General features: G+C 40.4%; 1 protein-coding gene across 3 annotated transcripts; it reads left to right on the top strand.

Moving 5' to 3' along the window:
* The first annotated feature begins 2,770 nt into the window (after positions 1 to 2,770).
* Positions 2,771 to 15,005, top strand: ube2ib (ubiquitin-conjugating enzyme E2Ib). 3 transcript variants are annotated; one of them, XM_014158940.3, is made up of 7 exons: positions 2,771 to 3,303; positions 12,805 to 12,884; positions 13,095 to 13,178; positions 13,420 to 13,492; positions 13,824 to 13,933; positions 14,026 to 14,105; positions 14,227 to 15,005. In XM_014158940.3, exons 1-7 carry the CDS (start codon positions 3,231 to 3,233, stop codon positions 14,288 to 14,290), a joined length of 564 nt encoding a protein of 187 aa, XP_014014415.1. In that variant the 5' UTR covers positions 2,771 to 3,230; the 3' UTR covers positions 14,291 to 15,005. The 3 variants fall into 3 exon arrangements, with proteins under 3 accessions (XP_014014415.1, XP_014014417.1, XP_014014416.1); XM_014158942.3 differs by having other exon boundaries at positions 2,913 to 3,320; XM_014158941.3 differs by lacking the exon at positions 2,771 to 3,303 and adding an exon at positions 4,616 to 4,747.
* Positions 15,006 to 15,458: the final 453 nt, after the last annotated feature.

The raw sequence follows: 15,458 nt of genomic DNA, 5'->3' as shown, positions 1-15,458 counted from the left end.
TTATTTTTTTCCCCCTGTGAAATGGTGACTAGCTCAGTCAGCTTGAGGAGACTAGTGTCGGTCTCATGAGTATTGTTGCTGTGAGATTTGTAGTTTTTTTTTGTTTAGTTAGCTTGGTTCCATCTTAATCTTAGCAGTCTGTGTACTTTGGTTTTGACCTGTATAACAGCATCACAGTGGCTGGCTGCACTACCTATTCAGCAGCACCATTTTACACACTGCTAGACTACATGCCATGGTCATTTAACTTTAATGAAGAAAATTATTTTGTGCAGCAAAGTATCCAGTCTGTACTGTAAGATATGCAAGTTCCCAGTATATTGGGAAGAGTCAGCTGGTTACTTCATCACAGTCCACTGTAATGCATGATTGAAGACAGTCACACACAGGCCTATTATTCCAGAGTTGATGGAATGTACTTGTTCCACAATCAGAATTATAATGCTCTTGATATCGAAGATAATTATCAGAATGATGTCGTATCACTACACCTGTCACTTCTGACTATTACCATGATTTTATGCAATGTAAAAATGTTACTGGGATAGATGTATTGTCTTGGATAGGTTAACTTCAATAAAATGGTTTGCATTTCACATGTCTATCTCTGTTCTTTTTATACAGTTTGTAGCAGCGCACTCAGATTTTTTTGTAAGACTTTGTACATAAATACTTCAATCAGCGTACATCAATACGTCAATAAAATGCTCAAATTAAAACTACACCGAAAGGGACAAGACGAGGCAACAAAAATAATCCAAAAACGTATCTAATACTGTCACTAGTGGCAAAAGCAGTGCTTAGTTTGTACATTTTGGAGGCGCTGGAACAAAACATGAGCCGGAGAGCGAGATGACCCTGGGTGCTCTGAGGTACCAGTACGCATGAGAAGAAAAAAAAAATCTCCTTTATAATAAAGCATTGAATGCTTTTTGTCATGTTTTTGCGTAGATCAGTGGCGTAGAGGCGCTTGTGAAAGTTGCACACATCGGTAAAAATGTGTAGTCTAGGGTTCGGGGGAAATGTGGCCTTTTTATAAACGCATTTGGTGCAATTCTACATTTTAGATAACTGGAGACTTTAGCAGAATATTCATTTTATACCTAACAAATTATCGAAATGACAGGCTACTTTAACACTTACAATCTGAGATCAATAAAAACGACCTTCAGTCCATCAATAGCATAGACCTCGGCGTGTGTGGTGACGCGCATTGTACAATATGAGGAAATTATAGTCTTAAAAAGCTTTCCAGTTTCACTGACTCACGGAAAATGAGGCTCAGCTCATTCACCGGCGTTGGCCGATGCGCTCGTGCCAAAAGCTTATCTCTGTCTTGTTTAACTTGGTAAAACAATGCTGTTCGCTCAATAGGCCTATTTGGAAGTTGATAAACAAACATTGGCAGTAGAATGGCCTTACTGGCAGATTAGTCTTTTCAGCAGGATCAATTTGCTTTCCAAACTATTTTCCCGCGACTGTATTTGAAATATTGTGAAAGGCCTGTTTTGGCTGCATGATGTTCACTGGCAGATTTGCAACGCGTTCCCGACTGTAGGCAGATTGGGCTACACAATCCACAGCACAGGCAATAAAAAAAAAACCTTGACCGTATTCCGAATTATTACATTTCTTTCTGAACAAACAGGAGCAAACTTTATCAGGGGTTCTGCGGCACCTCCAGAACCCTTCGCGCGACTATAATATGATTTGCAGGCTCAAGTCTATCAGAGTAGAGAGAAATCATATAAAGTGAATTTCATTCTAGTTCTGTGCGAGGTACAGGCGCGCTTCTCTCTCACCACATCAGGCACGTTTTCACGTAACGTTTTTTTTTTAGGGGGCTGCCAGGAGAATTACGGAGGAGTCAATTTGAATTAGCCTAACTCTGATTTATAATTTGTACATTGCCAAAAGTGATAGTTATTTTTCATGCCACAAGAGGTACCGGATCCTAGAAAATGGGTTCCGGAAGGACACTGTCCAAAACAGAGTTGCCGGATGCTGTTCGGGCAGGATCTGACTCAAATTAGGCACTGTACAAAAGCACAATGTCTGTCTTACCTGGAGAGGGAAAAATAATGATCATCCAAACTTCATAGCACCTTGTGTTGTAATCATATTCAAATAAACCAATAGTTTCAAAAGAGCAATTATCAAACTTCAGGTAATGATGGCCTCTTCACATTTATTGACAGACAACGACAGACCTGCTGGTCACTCTTACCAAATTGAATGTATACAGTGAACTGATACAGTAAACGTAAACAAGTAGCGCCCTCTAGTGTTATTCATTTGAAAATGCTGGTACTGTGTCGTCACTAGTTACCACAGTCACAAAGTCATATACCCCGCCTATTTCTACACAATCTGATTTTTTTTTTTTTTAACTAATTTTACCAACCTCGCATGCCTAACTCTAATCTTAAATTTAGAGCAAAAAGCTAATTGTTTTCATGAATTTGCATAATTTAGACGTTCATCCACGTTCTCCAAACGGGTGATGTGTTGCACCACTTCATTTAAATCTGGATCAATCTATGATTAACGGTTTTAAACTATGATTAGTGACATGTTACACCAATATATGAGGTATTTCGTGAGTTGAAACGAAGTAGCTAGCCTACTTGACAAATGAGGCCACGAAGCTGCTGTTCCTTGATAAAATAACAATTTAACGTTAGAACTACTGCAACTCCATTGTGAAAGGTTCTCATGGGTTGGCTGATTTGAAATAAAATCCGTTATTTGCCAGTACTAGACAGAAAACGAATTCGTTAGCTCCTGTAGCTAGCTAGTTTCTAAACCAAACTAGCTAGCATACAATATTATTTATTATTGTCATTACCTAACGTTATTTAACCATGTATTATTTATCCGCTAGCCACCTGATCGTGGCACGTCAAAGAAGTTCAAATTTCTCCGTTTATGAAAAAAATATATATATTGTCGGAGCTGATGGAGGAATTTTGTAACGTACTGGAGGATAAAATGACAGACAAACACGACTGTCAAAAAGGACACTTGAGCCATTTTATTCGACAAATGTAACGGCTCAACACGGATTGAAGAGAAGAAGGACCCAAATCGGATGAAAGCGTGATGGATTTTTTTTTTAAGCAAAAGTGAGAAAGAATGCGGCAGATGTGAGGCGGGGGCTATTTCAGACCGGACCCGGAGGGGGGCCTCCGTCCAAGGGAATTAATCCTATCGCCCAGAAAATATGCGAGATGATTCCCCAGCAGTTGTACCCTCTCCACAACCCCTATGATGACGACGGACAATTTGACCCACCAATATTTAGTAAGCATAAATAACTGGTAAATATAAATTCCTATAATGCACGTTAAAACTAACGTTCATGCTAACGTTACTTCACTAGAATGTTTTTGTTATCAGGCCCGTTACATGTTGCATAACATCATCATTCGTACCAAGGCTGGGCATATCATTAACCCCAATTCAATTGTTGTGCAAAATGGGCACGTAAATAGCCTACTAATAATGAGTTAATTATCATAAAACTCAACAGGATTCAACCTGTCACTAATTATTCTCTGAGGAACTCGTTTTGGTCTCTCCACAGTAAACATGCTGCCATTTTATCAGTTAAACCACCTAAAGTGGCAGTTTAGAATTCATCTCCAATCTAAATGTATATTTATTTTTGTATTAATTGAGCAACAGACTTCAAATTAATCTAGGTTTAAAGTTCAAACTAAATTTAGATTAGAGGAAGGATTTAATTTAACAAGGATTAATTTAAAACTAGGTTTAACATTTGGTGCAACAAGATTAATAGATAAACCTTGATTTAATCCAGTTTAAGAGTTAATCCATGTTGGTGCAACCCTATTTCTAAATTAAGAGTTACATTTGCACCCTCATTCCGAATGGTTAAGGTTTGGGATATGGTGAAAAAGAAAAAACAGTGTCCGACTGGGATTGAACATGCAACCTTCTGATCAAGAGTCTTTGGAGTTCACTAATCTGCCACCTAGCAAAACCCAATCCTACTTGATGGTAATAGTGCTCTGAAAGGTTGCTGGTTCGAATCCCAGAGGCAACTAGGTGAAAAATGTGTTGCTGTGACCTTGAGCAAGGCACTTAAACCTAAATTGCACCTGTAAGTCACTCTGGATAAGAACGTCTGCTAAATTAATAAAATGTGAAGCGAAAAAAAGGGTTCCTCAGGACATAGACATCCAATTTCGACGTCAATCTTCAACGATCTCTCTCAAATGTTTAGGATATAGACAATTTTGACTTTGTGGCTGTGGTAACAGGTAGAAAAAAATTGTGCTGCTCCTTTAAATTTTTAGTCGTCTACAAAATTGCCTGTTTGCACTTATTTGTTATATTACATTGAATATGACTATGTCTAAAATTATTATCCAATTCCTGTGCACAATAATAAATGCATGTTCATCAACTGTCATTTAAGAATGCAAATTGTGCCCAAATCAATGCAGACCACATTGTGAACATTTTAGCCACTTAATTGTCAGTTATTTCAATTAACACAAACTAGTAACGTGGTGATGGTACATCAATCTCTCCATAACACCCAATTAATTATAAATATTTTCAGGCGGTTGGGAGGTTGCCTATGTCACTGGTCCTGTTATTTAGGCCGGACAGGAACGAGTGCTTTTTCAGGAGGGAAACTTCACCGGGGTTTTTCTTGATTAAAAGACGATTCATTCATACAGTTAAATAGTACGAGTCATTATAGCCATACAGCAAGGTAAGCGAATGTCGCCCAACAATTTTGTATTTATGCAATACGAGGTTAGCTTTACTATCTGCCTGAGTTTGCGCCATTTTCGCTAGTTGGTTGATGCATAAATGTGCGCCAGTTTGGGAAGCCTTAGGTTCTTTGTCCTGGTCAGTCATGGGTGGTATTGCAAATTCGTTTGAGGTTCCGCTTTAAGCCAAGGCAAGCGGACCAACATGGCAACTAATATGCATGGCTTCAGATGAGAAGAACGAGTCTCGTTGCCACAACGACGTAAAATCAACGACAAGTGCGCAAGTCTATGGTTTTTGTTTGCCAGCCGCGCGCCACAAATAGCCAGGCTACTTGCGCATGTTGTTGGCCAGTTTCTGTCTTGGAACTTGCTCTGAGTAATTTCTTTCTAACGTCACTATAGTCGCTGACATAACTAGCTACCTTCTAACGTGTTTTAGCCACAAGCGGACCAGAGAGATTTTGCTCAAACATGCTGGACTTGTTGCTGGTACAGATGAACAGCCGGATGTTATGCTAATAGCTAGCTATGATGTAACTTAGTGATATGCAGTTCGCTAACTATTCGACTTTTCGTTATTTTTGAACCTTTTATTTTTTTTTACTGACGAGTCATGATGTTTGAGTGAATCGATCATTTTGGTTTTCGTTTACCTGCTGGCCGTTATTACTATAGTAGAAGGATTAATACGCGCTCCTCCGGAGACATGCACCGACCAACAACTGTAAAATAAATCATGCTGCAGCAATAACATAACAAAAATACATGGTTATAACTGTTTATTGATCTCATGTGTAAGAATACATGCAATTCATTAATTATTTTAATGTTTTGTAGAACCAAAACATGCACACAATGAGTTTCTGCAACAACAATAAAAGATACCCGAAAGGAATCGTTTGTGTTGCAGATTGCGAATGATATTGTGTTTATCACCCTCACCGCAGTCAAACAATGCATTCCGCCAAGAGTCGTAAACAATCTAGTCCGATTGCGGCCACAAATAGTCCCTGTTTCAAATGTATAAAAAAATAGTATTTGTATATAGTAATCAACAAATATAAATAGTTTTAAAGCACACTTTTACAAGTCTGTCACAAATGACCACTCAATAAGCCCCTTATGGTGAACGCGAAGCTTGTAGAATCATTCTTCTTTGCGTTTTCAGTTTATCATTTGCAGGTAGGGGCTCCTGCATGCTTTGGGCATAGATGGTAAATGAGTTAATGGGTGTTTCTCAACATGCACACTACCGTGCTCCACACTCATGCTCCAAGTGCGTTCTCCAAGGACATTCTCTTGACTATGTTCTTATGAGGACGGGCGTGTGGAGAACGCATTAAAACATTACATTTGAGGAGCACTCGCCCTACTGTATTACCTCACTGCACCTCCCCATTCACTGAACCTTCTTCCAGCCAGGACAATGGTAACAATAGAGACTAAACAAGATATACACTAAACAAATGTTTTACTTGATAATGATCAGGTAGATATGTGAATCGTAGTAATCTAGCTAGCCAGGTAGTTCAACAGGCAAAAATGACTTATGCGTGGTAGATGTACATTTTCTGTAGTTAGCTAGCTACCAATTCTTTGTGGCTACCTAGCTTGACAGTTACCCTATTTACTTGACTATGGACTTACACATTCACTGAACCTTCTTCCAGCCAGGACAATCGCAACAGTAGAGATGACGCAAGCAAATGTTCTACTTCATAATTAAAAAATATATATATTTATTTCACCTATATTTAACCAGGTAGGCAAGTTGAGAACAAGTTCTCATTTACAATTGCGACCTGGCCAAATAATGATAAACTAGCTATGCTACGTGGCCAAAAGTAGGTGGACACCTGCTCGTTGAACATCTCATTCCAAAATCATGGGCATTAATATGGAGTTGGTCCCCCCCACCCCTTTTCCTATTACAGCCTCCACTCTTCTGGAAAGGCTTTCCACTAGATATTGGAACATTGTTGTGGGGACTTCCATTCAGCCACAAAAACATTAGTGAGGTTGGGCACTAATGTTGGGCGATTAAGCCTGACTCACTCAGCGTTCCAGTTCATCCCAAAGGTGTTCGATGGGGTTGAGGTCAGGGCTCTGTTCAGGCCAGTTAAGTTCTTCTACCCCAATCTCGACAAACCATTTCTGTATGGACCTCGTTTTGTGCACAGGGGCATTGTCATTCTGAAACAGGAAAGGGCCTTCCCCAAAGTTGGAAGCACAGAATTGTCTAAAATGTCATTGTATGCTGTAGCATTAAGATTTCCCTTCACTGGAACTAAGGGGCCTAGCCTGAGCTATGAAAACAGCCACAGACCATTATTCTTCTTTCACCAAACTTTACAGTTGGCAGTATGCATTGGGGCAGGTAGCATTCTCCTGGCGTCTGCCATACCTAGATTAATCTCTGACTGCCAGATGGTGACGCGTGATTCATCACTCTAGAGACCGTTTCCCCTGCTCCAGAGTCCAATGGCGGCGAGCTTTACACCACTCCAGCCGATGCTTGGCATTGCGCATGGGGATCTTAGGCTTGTGTGCGGCTGCTCGGCCATGGAAACCCATTTCATGAAGCTCCCAACAAACCGTTATTGTGCTGACGTTGCTTCCAGAGGCAGTTTGGAACTCGGTAGAGTGTTGCAACTGAGGACAGATGATTTTTACACGCCTCTGCACTCAGCGGTCCCTTTCTGTGAGCTTGTGTGGCCTACCACTTCGCGGCTGAGCTGTTGTTGCTCCTAGACGTTTCCACTTCATAATAGCAGCACTTAGTTGACTGGGGCATCTCTAGCAAGGCAGAAATTTAATGAACAGACTTGTAGGAAAGGTGGCATCCTTTTCTGTAAGGGCCATTCAACTGCCAGTGTTTTATCTATGGAGATTGCATGGCTCTATTTTATACACCTGTCAGCAACAGGCATGGCTGAAATAGCTGAAACAACTAAATTGAAGGGGTGTCCACATACTTTTAGTGCATATGTGAATCATAATGTAGCTCACCAGGTAGTTTAACAGGCAAAAATGAGCCCTCAACTAATGTTATTCAAGGTAGATGCCAATTTTGTGGGTAGCAAGCTAACAATTCTTTGTGGCTATCAGGTAGCTCTATTGACTTATTACAGGCTTGCGATACGTAGGCAGGTAAACATGCCAAAATTAACACAGCTGGTATTTATTAACATATCAAGATAAAATATTGTAGTCAGGCAACATATGAGATGTGACTAGGCAACGTTTCATTCTGAAATCGGAGTATATTTTGTCTCGCTTCAGCTCAAATGTCTGACATTGATTTCAAGAAATGTGTAATATTTTTTTACGTGGTTGCAATTTTTTGCACACTTTGCGGTGAAGCTTGCGTCGACACATGCTTCAAAATATGTACAAACGGAGTGCGCATTTGAGAAGTGCCCTTCGTGATCCGTTTTGCCTACTTTGATTTGGACTAAAACGCTGACCCTCCAGTGCTCCAATGTGCATGCTCGGAGTACGGTTGTATGCATTTCAAGGAACACCCAATGAGTATGTTTACACGTGTACTAATAATTCAATATTAAACTTATTATGTGAGAAGGCAGAGTATGGCATTAGTCATGTAAACACCTTACTCTGCTTATCTTAATCGGTGTAAGGTCATAATCGAAGTAAGCATACGCCAACTAAAACACCTGGCTTTCTGAGCGATCTTTAGAATTATTAGGACATTTCATCGGTGTTCCAGCGGTTAATTAGATCTGCGCATGTACCGGCACCGGGTAGCGCAAGCCTCCCTCTTATGCGCGAGTAAAGTGAGTTTGAGAAACTGGAAGTATGCATCTTATACATTTCGACTGAAATTATTTATATGTCCGAACTCAGAATCAAAAAGTATTTGCAAAAATGACATGGTCACTGTGGTAGAAAGTTTATTTTGATAAATGCAGAAAATTTCCAATCAGTAGCCAGGATTATTAAGGAAATTGTTTTTCTTGTAAAGCATGTAAGCAGTTTAAACTATTATATTAACCTATCCACAGACGTTCCATTGACCAGATTGCTGTACATTCAACAAATCTGATCTAAGAAAGTGGATATTGGTCAAACCCGTCATGATTTACGTGTGCTAACCGGCCCACAACGTGGTTACTTAGTGCATTCGGAAAGTATTCATACCCCTTGACTTTGTCAACGTTATGTTATAGCCTTATTCTAAAATGTGTTTTTAAAAAATAGGTTTAGACACTTTTTCCCCCCAAAAAAGAGGGGGGTGGGGGGGATAATCACAAGTATTCAGACCCTTTACTCAGAACTATGTTGAAGCATCTTTGGCAGCAATTAGAGCCTCGAGTCTTCTTCTTGGATATGACACACCTGTATTTGGGGAGTTTCTCCCATTCTTCTCTGCAGATCCTCTCAAGCTCTGTCAGGTTGGATGGGGAGCGTTGCTGCACAGCTATTTTCAGGTCTCCAGAGACATTTGTTCAGGTTGAAGTCCGTGCTCTGGCTGGGCCAGTCAAAGACATTCAGAGACTTGTCCCGAAGCCACTCCTGCATTGTCTTCTTGGCTGTGTGCTTAGGGTCGTTGTCCTTCTGGAAGGTGAACCTTCGCCCCCAGTCGGAAGTCCTGAGTGCTCTGGAGCAGGTTTTCATCAAGGATCTCTTTGTACTTAGCTCCGTTCATCTTTCCCTCGATCCTGACTAGTCTTCCAGTCCCTGCCGCTGAAAAACATCCCCACAGCATGATGCTGTCACAAACCATGCTTCACCGTAGGATGGTGTCAGGTTTCCTCCAGACGTGACGCTTAGCATTCAGGCAAAAGTTTCAATCTTGGTTTCATCATATCAGAGAATCTTGTTTCTCATGGTCTGAGAGTCCTAAGCAAGCTGTCATGTGCCTTTTACTGAGAAGTGTCTACTCTACCATAAAGGCCTGATTGGTGGAGTGCTGCAGGGATGGTTGTCCTTCTGGAAGGTTCTCCCATCTCCACAGAGGAGCTCTGTCAGTGACCATCGGGTTCTTGGTCACCTCCCTGACCAAGGCCCTTCTCCCCCGATTGCTCAGTTTGGCCGGGCGGTCAGCTCTAGGAAGGGTCTTGGTGGTTCCAAACTTCTTCCATTTAAGAGTGATGGAGGCCATGGTTTTCTTCGGGACCTTCAAATCTGCAGACATTTTTTTTCGTACCCTTCCCCAGATCTGTGCCTCGACACAATTCTGTCTCGGAGCTCTACGGACAATTCCTTCGACCTCATAGCTTGGTTTTTGCTCTGACATGCACTGTCAACTGTGTCAAATACATTTGCATTTACCACAGGTGGACTCCAATCAAGTTGTAGAAACATCTCAAGGATGATAAATTAAAACAGGATGCACCTGAGCTCAATTGAGTCTCATAGCAAGGGTCTGAATAATTATGTAAATAAGTATTATTAATTATTTTTTTATACATTTGCTAACTTTTCTACTAACCTGTTTTGACTTCATCAGTATGGGCTATTGTGTGTAGATTGCTGAGGAGTTTGTTTTATTTAATCCATTTTAGAATAAGGCTGTAATGTAACTAAATGTGGAAACGGTAAAGGTCTGAATAATTTCCGAATGCACTGTAAGTCCGATTTGGCTGTTTTCGCTGCGTAACATGTAGTTGTCTCTTTTTCAGGTTTAGAAGAAGTGACTCCTAAATTCTTACTCCCGTTTGTATAAGCTGGTTAGTATAGCTAGCATGCAGAAATCGGTGGTAGTCAAATTTAATTTGACTGTAATGCAGTTGATTGGTAAGGATGACATGAACATGTGTTTGGGTTGACCTCCATACAATCATTGTACTCTGCTTTTTACCTAAACATTAGCATAAATTTAGGCAAATTTTGCTCTGGGGACAATGAGGAGACTCGATCTTTCCCCGACACGTTTCCAAGGTAATTCCATTGTTTTGTTCTAGTTCGATTGACCTGTTTACCGCGTCTACTGAACAAAAAATATAAATGTAACGATTTTACTGAGTTACAGTTCATATACGAATAACGGTCAATTGAAATAAATTCATTAGGCCCTATTAAACGGATTTCACATGACTGGACAGGGGCACAGCCATGACATAAATACTTCTCAGTTTCATCAGCTGTCAGGGTGGCTCTTCTCAGACGATTTGACAGGTGAAGAAGCTCGATGTGGAGATCCTGGACTGCCGTGGTTACATGTGCTCTGTGGGTGTGAGGCCGGTTTGGACGTACTGCCAAATTCTCTAAAACGACATTGGAGGCAGCTTATGGTAGAGAAATGAACATTCAATTCTCTGGCAACTGCTCTGGTGGACATTCCTGCAGTCAGCATGCCAATTACACGCTCCCTCAACTTGAGACGTCTGTGGCATTGTGTTGTGTGGCAACTGCACATTCTATAGTGGCCTTTTGTTGTCCCCAGCACAAGGTTCACCTGTGTAATGAGCATGCTGTTTAATCAGTTTATTGATATGCCACACTTGTCAGGTGGATGGATTATCTTGGCAAATGAGAAATATTCACTAACAGAAATGTTAACAAATTTGAGCAAAATAAGCTTTTAGTGGGTATGGAACATTTCTGGGATCTTTTATTTCAGCTCATGAAACATGGGACCAACCCTATATTGCGTTTTTATATTTTTGTTCAGTATATTAGTGACTCAAATGAACAATGTGTCGACCGATTTGTTCTTTGTACAGAACGAGTCAAAGATCAGTCAGTAATATCACTACTATGATGATAGCTGAGCTGAGTCAATGACAATATCAGACTAGATTACTAACCCTAAGGTGTCAGTTAAGGAAATGTGCAATCTGTAATACTTAGCTGTTGCTCTCCATTTACCCATTGACTCTTGAAGAGTACAACTCATATGCCTAATGAGCTGAGCTAGCTAGTACGTTAGCTTACCCCTTCATAACAAAGGCTGGTTTACTCTGTTTGCCATGTTTTAAAGCGATGTAACATTAGCTCGCTAGCTAGCTATTGCTACGAAATGCATGACAACAAGCATGCAGCCCGCAAGGACCAGAGTTTTGGATGCATAAAACTAAAAGCCTACAGTACACACTGGGAGGTTTCTAAGGATGTAAAGAGGGGAGATGGATGTAGCTAAATTGCTAATTCCATAAATGTCAAGCCCCAGTCTACAAGGGATACAGTTTATGCTTGCTATGGTTGCCAAATAATGTGATTTATATAACCAAAGGTTGTTGGTGTCCATTACTGGATGTTACAGGAAAGCCCCATACAAACCGGCACCATCGATTCTTCAACTAACCTGGTACTGGCAATACAATCTACTTTCTCGATTCTGGGAAACATTTATCTTATAAAATACCAAAAATCTTTGGTTATATCACATTGTATGCCTGATAAACTGTAGCATGTTAAATTTGACTGATTTTTAGGCTAGACTTTGTAAACCAGGTATCAATTTCAGCCTTCCAGGAATCTTGTTGCGTTTGGTACCTTTGTGCACCGGAGTGTACAAAACATTAGGGACACCTTCCTAATAATGAGTTTCACCCCCTTTTTTCCCTCAGAACAGCCTCAATTTGTCAGGGCATGGACTCTACAAGGTGTCAAGTGTTCCACAGGGATTCTGGCCCATTTTGACTCCAATGCTTCCAACAGTTGGCTGGATGTCCTTTGTATGGTGGGCCATTCTTGATACACACGGGAAACTGTTGAGCGTGGAAAAACCCAGCAGCGTTGCAGTTCTTGACACACTCTAACTGGTGCACCTGGCACCTACCATGTCCCGTTCAAAAGCACTTAAATCTTTTGCCTTGCCCATTTGCCCTCTGAATGGCACACAGACAAGGCATTAACAATCCTCCTTTAACCTGCCTCCCCTTCATCTACACTGATTGGCATGGATTTAACAAGGGATGTCAGTATAAGATCATAGCTTTCACCTGGTCAGTCTGTCATGGAAAGAGCAGGTGTTCTTTATGTGTTGTCCAATTGGTGTATGCAATAATGACACAGTCCTAAGAAATTAGATAACATGTATGTACACGTCTTTGAAAGCACATGTTTGTCACCTCTGCTGTTTCAGAAAGCCCACCAGTCATGTCAGGCATTGCATTGAGCCGGCTTGCTCAGGAGCGCAAAGCGTGGCGGAAAGACCATCCTTTTGTGAGTAGCAGTGTGTAGTTCTAGACTTTTTTTATTTGTAATAGTACACTTCTTTTTTTTATTTTTTACCAATCAGATTTTTTTTAACCTTTTTATTTAACTATGATAGGGATTGGGGGAAGTGTTTTATCCATTGTTCAAGAGCTTTGAAATGAAGGTTTATTTTTTTGCTTAATCTCACTCTTACTGTTTGATGCAATTCCATCTAAGGGCTTTGTGGCTGTGCCGACGAAAAATCCAGATGGAACCATGAACTTGATGAACTGGGAATGTGCCATTCCTGGGAAGAAGGGGGTAAGCACAGCCATTTATCTACACATGCAATACAGTTTCAAAGTGGAGGTGCCAAGTGACTTTGTTTATAGCATTCCGCCTGTGCGTAGTTGGTAGTAGATCATTTCAATAAATGTTTTTGCACCAACACTATGAAGTGGACATCTTGTATGAAACCAAAGAATGCTAGGATGAGGTCATAGTTCATCCTTGATCTTCATAGTCTGCAAGTGTTTGTGATCGATTATAAACTCTTCCCCAGACCCCATGGGAAGGAGGCTTGTTCAAACTGCGGATGCTGTTCAAGGATGACTATCCTTCCTCGCCCCCAAAGTGTGAGTTTCCTTTTAACCAGTCTTGTTTTTTCTTTTCTTATTACAATCCCCATTAGCTGTTCCTCATGCAGCAGCTATTCTTCTCGAGGGAAACATAATACAGAACATTGGGAACAGCTCAGTATTCGGGCCCAATACTTGAAAAATGCATCCTTCCCTCTTCCTTGACGTAGTCACTGATCTGACACTAATTTGATAGGTGTAAGCTAGGTATTTTTTTTTCACCAATTCAGTCAGATCAGGTGATCAAAGTTAGGAAGGATGTATTGGAACAGACCTTAGGTCATGAGATTAGTTCTATTTTAACTTTTTACTGATTTTTATTTTATAGGTAAATTTGAGCCTCCGCTCTTCCATCCTAACGTGTATCCGTCAGGCACAGTATGCCTATCCATTCTAGAGGAGGACAAGGACTGGAGACCTGCCATCACCATCAAGCAGGTTAGAATATGCTGGGGATCGACTTACAAGCTATAGCCACCAAATGGCTATGCCCAACTAATGTGATCTTTATGTTTTGTCATTTCTTACAGATCCTATTAGGAATACAGGAACTCTTAAATGAGCCAAATATCCAGGATCCAGCCCAAGCAGAGGCATACACAATTTACTGGTGAGTTCTGCTAGTATCGAAGGGATGCCTTCCTGTTTGCCGTGTTGTTTTTGGATAGGGATATTCGTGGAAATGACACTAGATCTTTCTGTTGTTTTACTAAACCCCTCTTTCTTTTCAGCCAAAACAGAGTAGAATATGAAAAAAGAGTTCGAGCACAGGCCAAAAAATTCTCCCCTTCGTAATGGTGAAGGCTTGGCTTCGGCAGAAGGAATGGGTCAAACACGGATCACCTCCCCTCTCTTTCTCTATGAATGTGCCCCTCTCACATCGGGACTTGCTTATAAGGACTTCTATTTAAAACTGATACATTCTGTGCCATCCTCTTTTCCTTTTTTTTGTTCTTAACCTCTGGGTTGGAGTGTGGCAGGCGCTGGGATGAAATGGGAGCCGTAGCACCCGGGCCGCTTCCTTTTTTAGCCGTATTACTTGTCTTGTGGTGCGAGGGACAGAGCACGGTACCGGTTTTGCCATCGACTCAATAAGCTTCTTTTTGAGGAAGAGAACGTTTTGGTTGTCTGTCTTTTGTTACATTTTTTTCCTTTAAAAAAACCTCCCTCTTGTATTTTCCTTGATTTTTAATTGTGTAAAATTAGCAATTTACTTAAATGTCAGTATTTCAACTGCTGTATAATGAGTGGCACTTTTTATACTGTATTATCTCACTAGTTTCTCTAGAATGCTCGGTCTGATTCTCTTATGCAGGTTTTCTATTCAGCATGCTGTAATATAAAATCTGTTGCCTTGGCTGTCTTTTTCTTTTGTTATTTGTAGTGTTTGCAATGTTTTTATTTTTTTATGGCCTCGTCTCAATGCAGGTAGGCTTACTTCTGTATCAAACTCTGTTTATAGGGTGTTTTGTTCATGTACGTGTTAGACTAAATAAACAGTTTCTATAAAGCCATTGTTATACTTTGTCTCGCAGTAAAACTAGTGTTTTAACAGATGCTGGCATAGAAATGTTGTAACAGCTATAGCTGGACCCCCCCCCAAGAAACACTATTTAAGATGCCATATTTTGTAGAAATGGTTTATTAAAACATATTCGTTTGATCATCATGATATAGTAAAACATCACATATTTGTTTACATGATAATGATACAGTATATTTGCACTTTGTATTTATGCAGAACATTTTAATACATGATAATGATACAGTATATTTGCACTTTGTATTTATGCAGAACATTTTAAAACAAAAACGAAGGTTCTTATCCCATGAGTAAGAATGAACACAATGTCTGTAGATGAAGAGGAAATGTGGCTTATATACAATATATTTTCTAACCTCTTCCATCCTAACGCATATCTGTCAGGCACAATATACCTGAAGACAAGGACTGGAGACCAGC

The sequence above is a fragment of the Salmo salar genome, chromosome 19 (genome assembly GCF_965601325.2).
Source record: "Salmo salar chromosome 19, fSalSal1, whole genome shotgun sequence".
Classification (NCBI taxonomy): Eukaryota; Metazoa; Chordata; class Actinopteri; order Salmoniformes; family Salmonidae; genus Salmo; species Salmo salar.
The sequence above is the reverse complement of the archived record's forward strand: the minus strand, read 5'-3'. Positions and strand labels throughout refer to the sequence as shown.

Excerpts from the sequence above, each read along its gene's own strand:
- ube2ib (XM_014158940.3), top strand. The coding sequence starts at position 3,231 with ATGATTCCCCAGCAGTTGTACCCTCTCCACAACCCCTATGATGACGAC. Across the intron at positions 3,304-12,804 it reads ATTTGACCCACCAATATTTA|AAAGCCCACCAGTCATGTCA; the intron begins GTAAGCATAAAT and ends CTGCTGTTTCAG. Across the intron at positions 13,493-13,823 it reads TCCTTCCTCGCCCCCAAAGT|GTAAATTTGAGCCTCCGCTC; the intron begins GTGAGTTTCCTT and ends TTTATTTTATAG.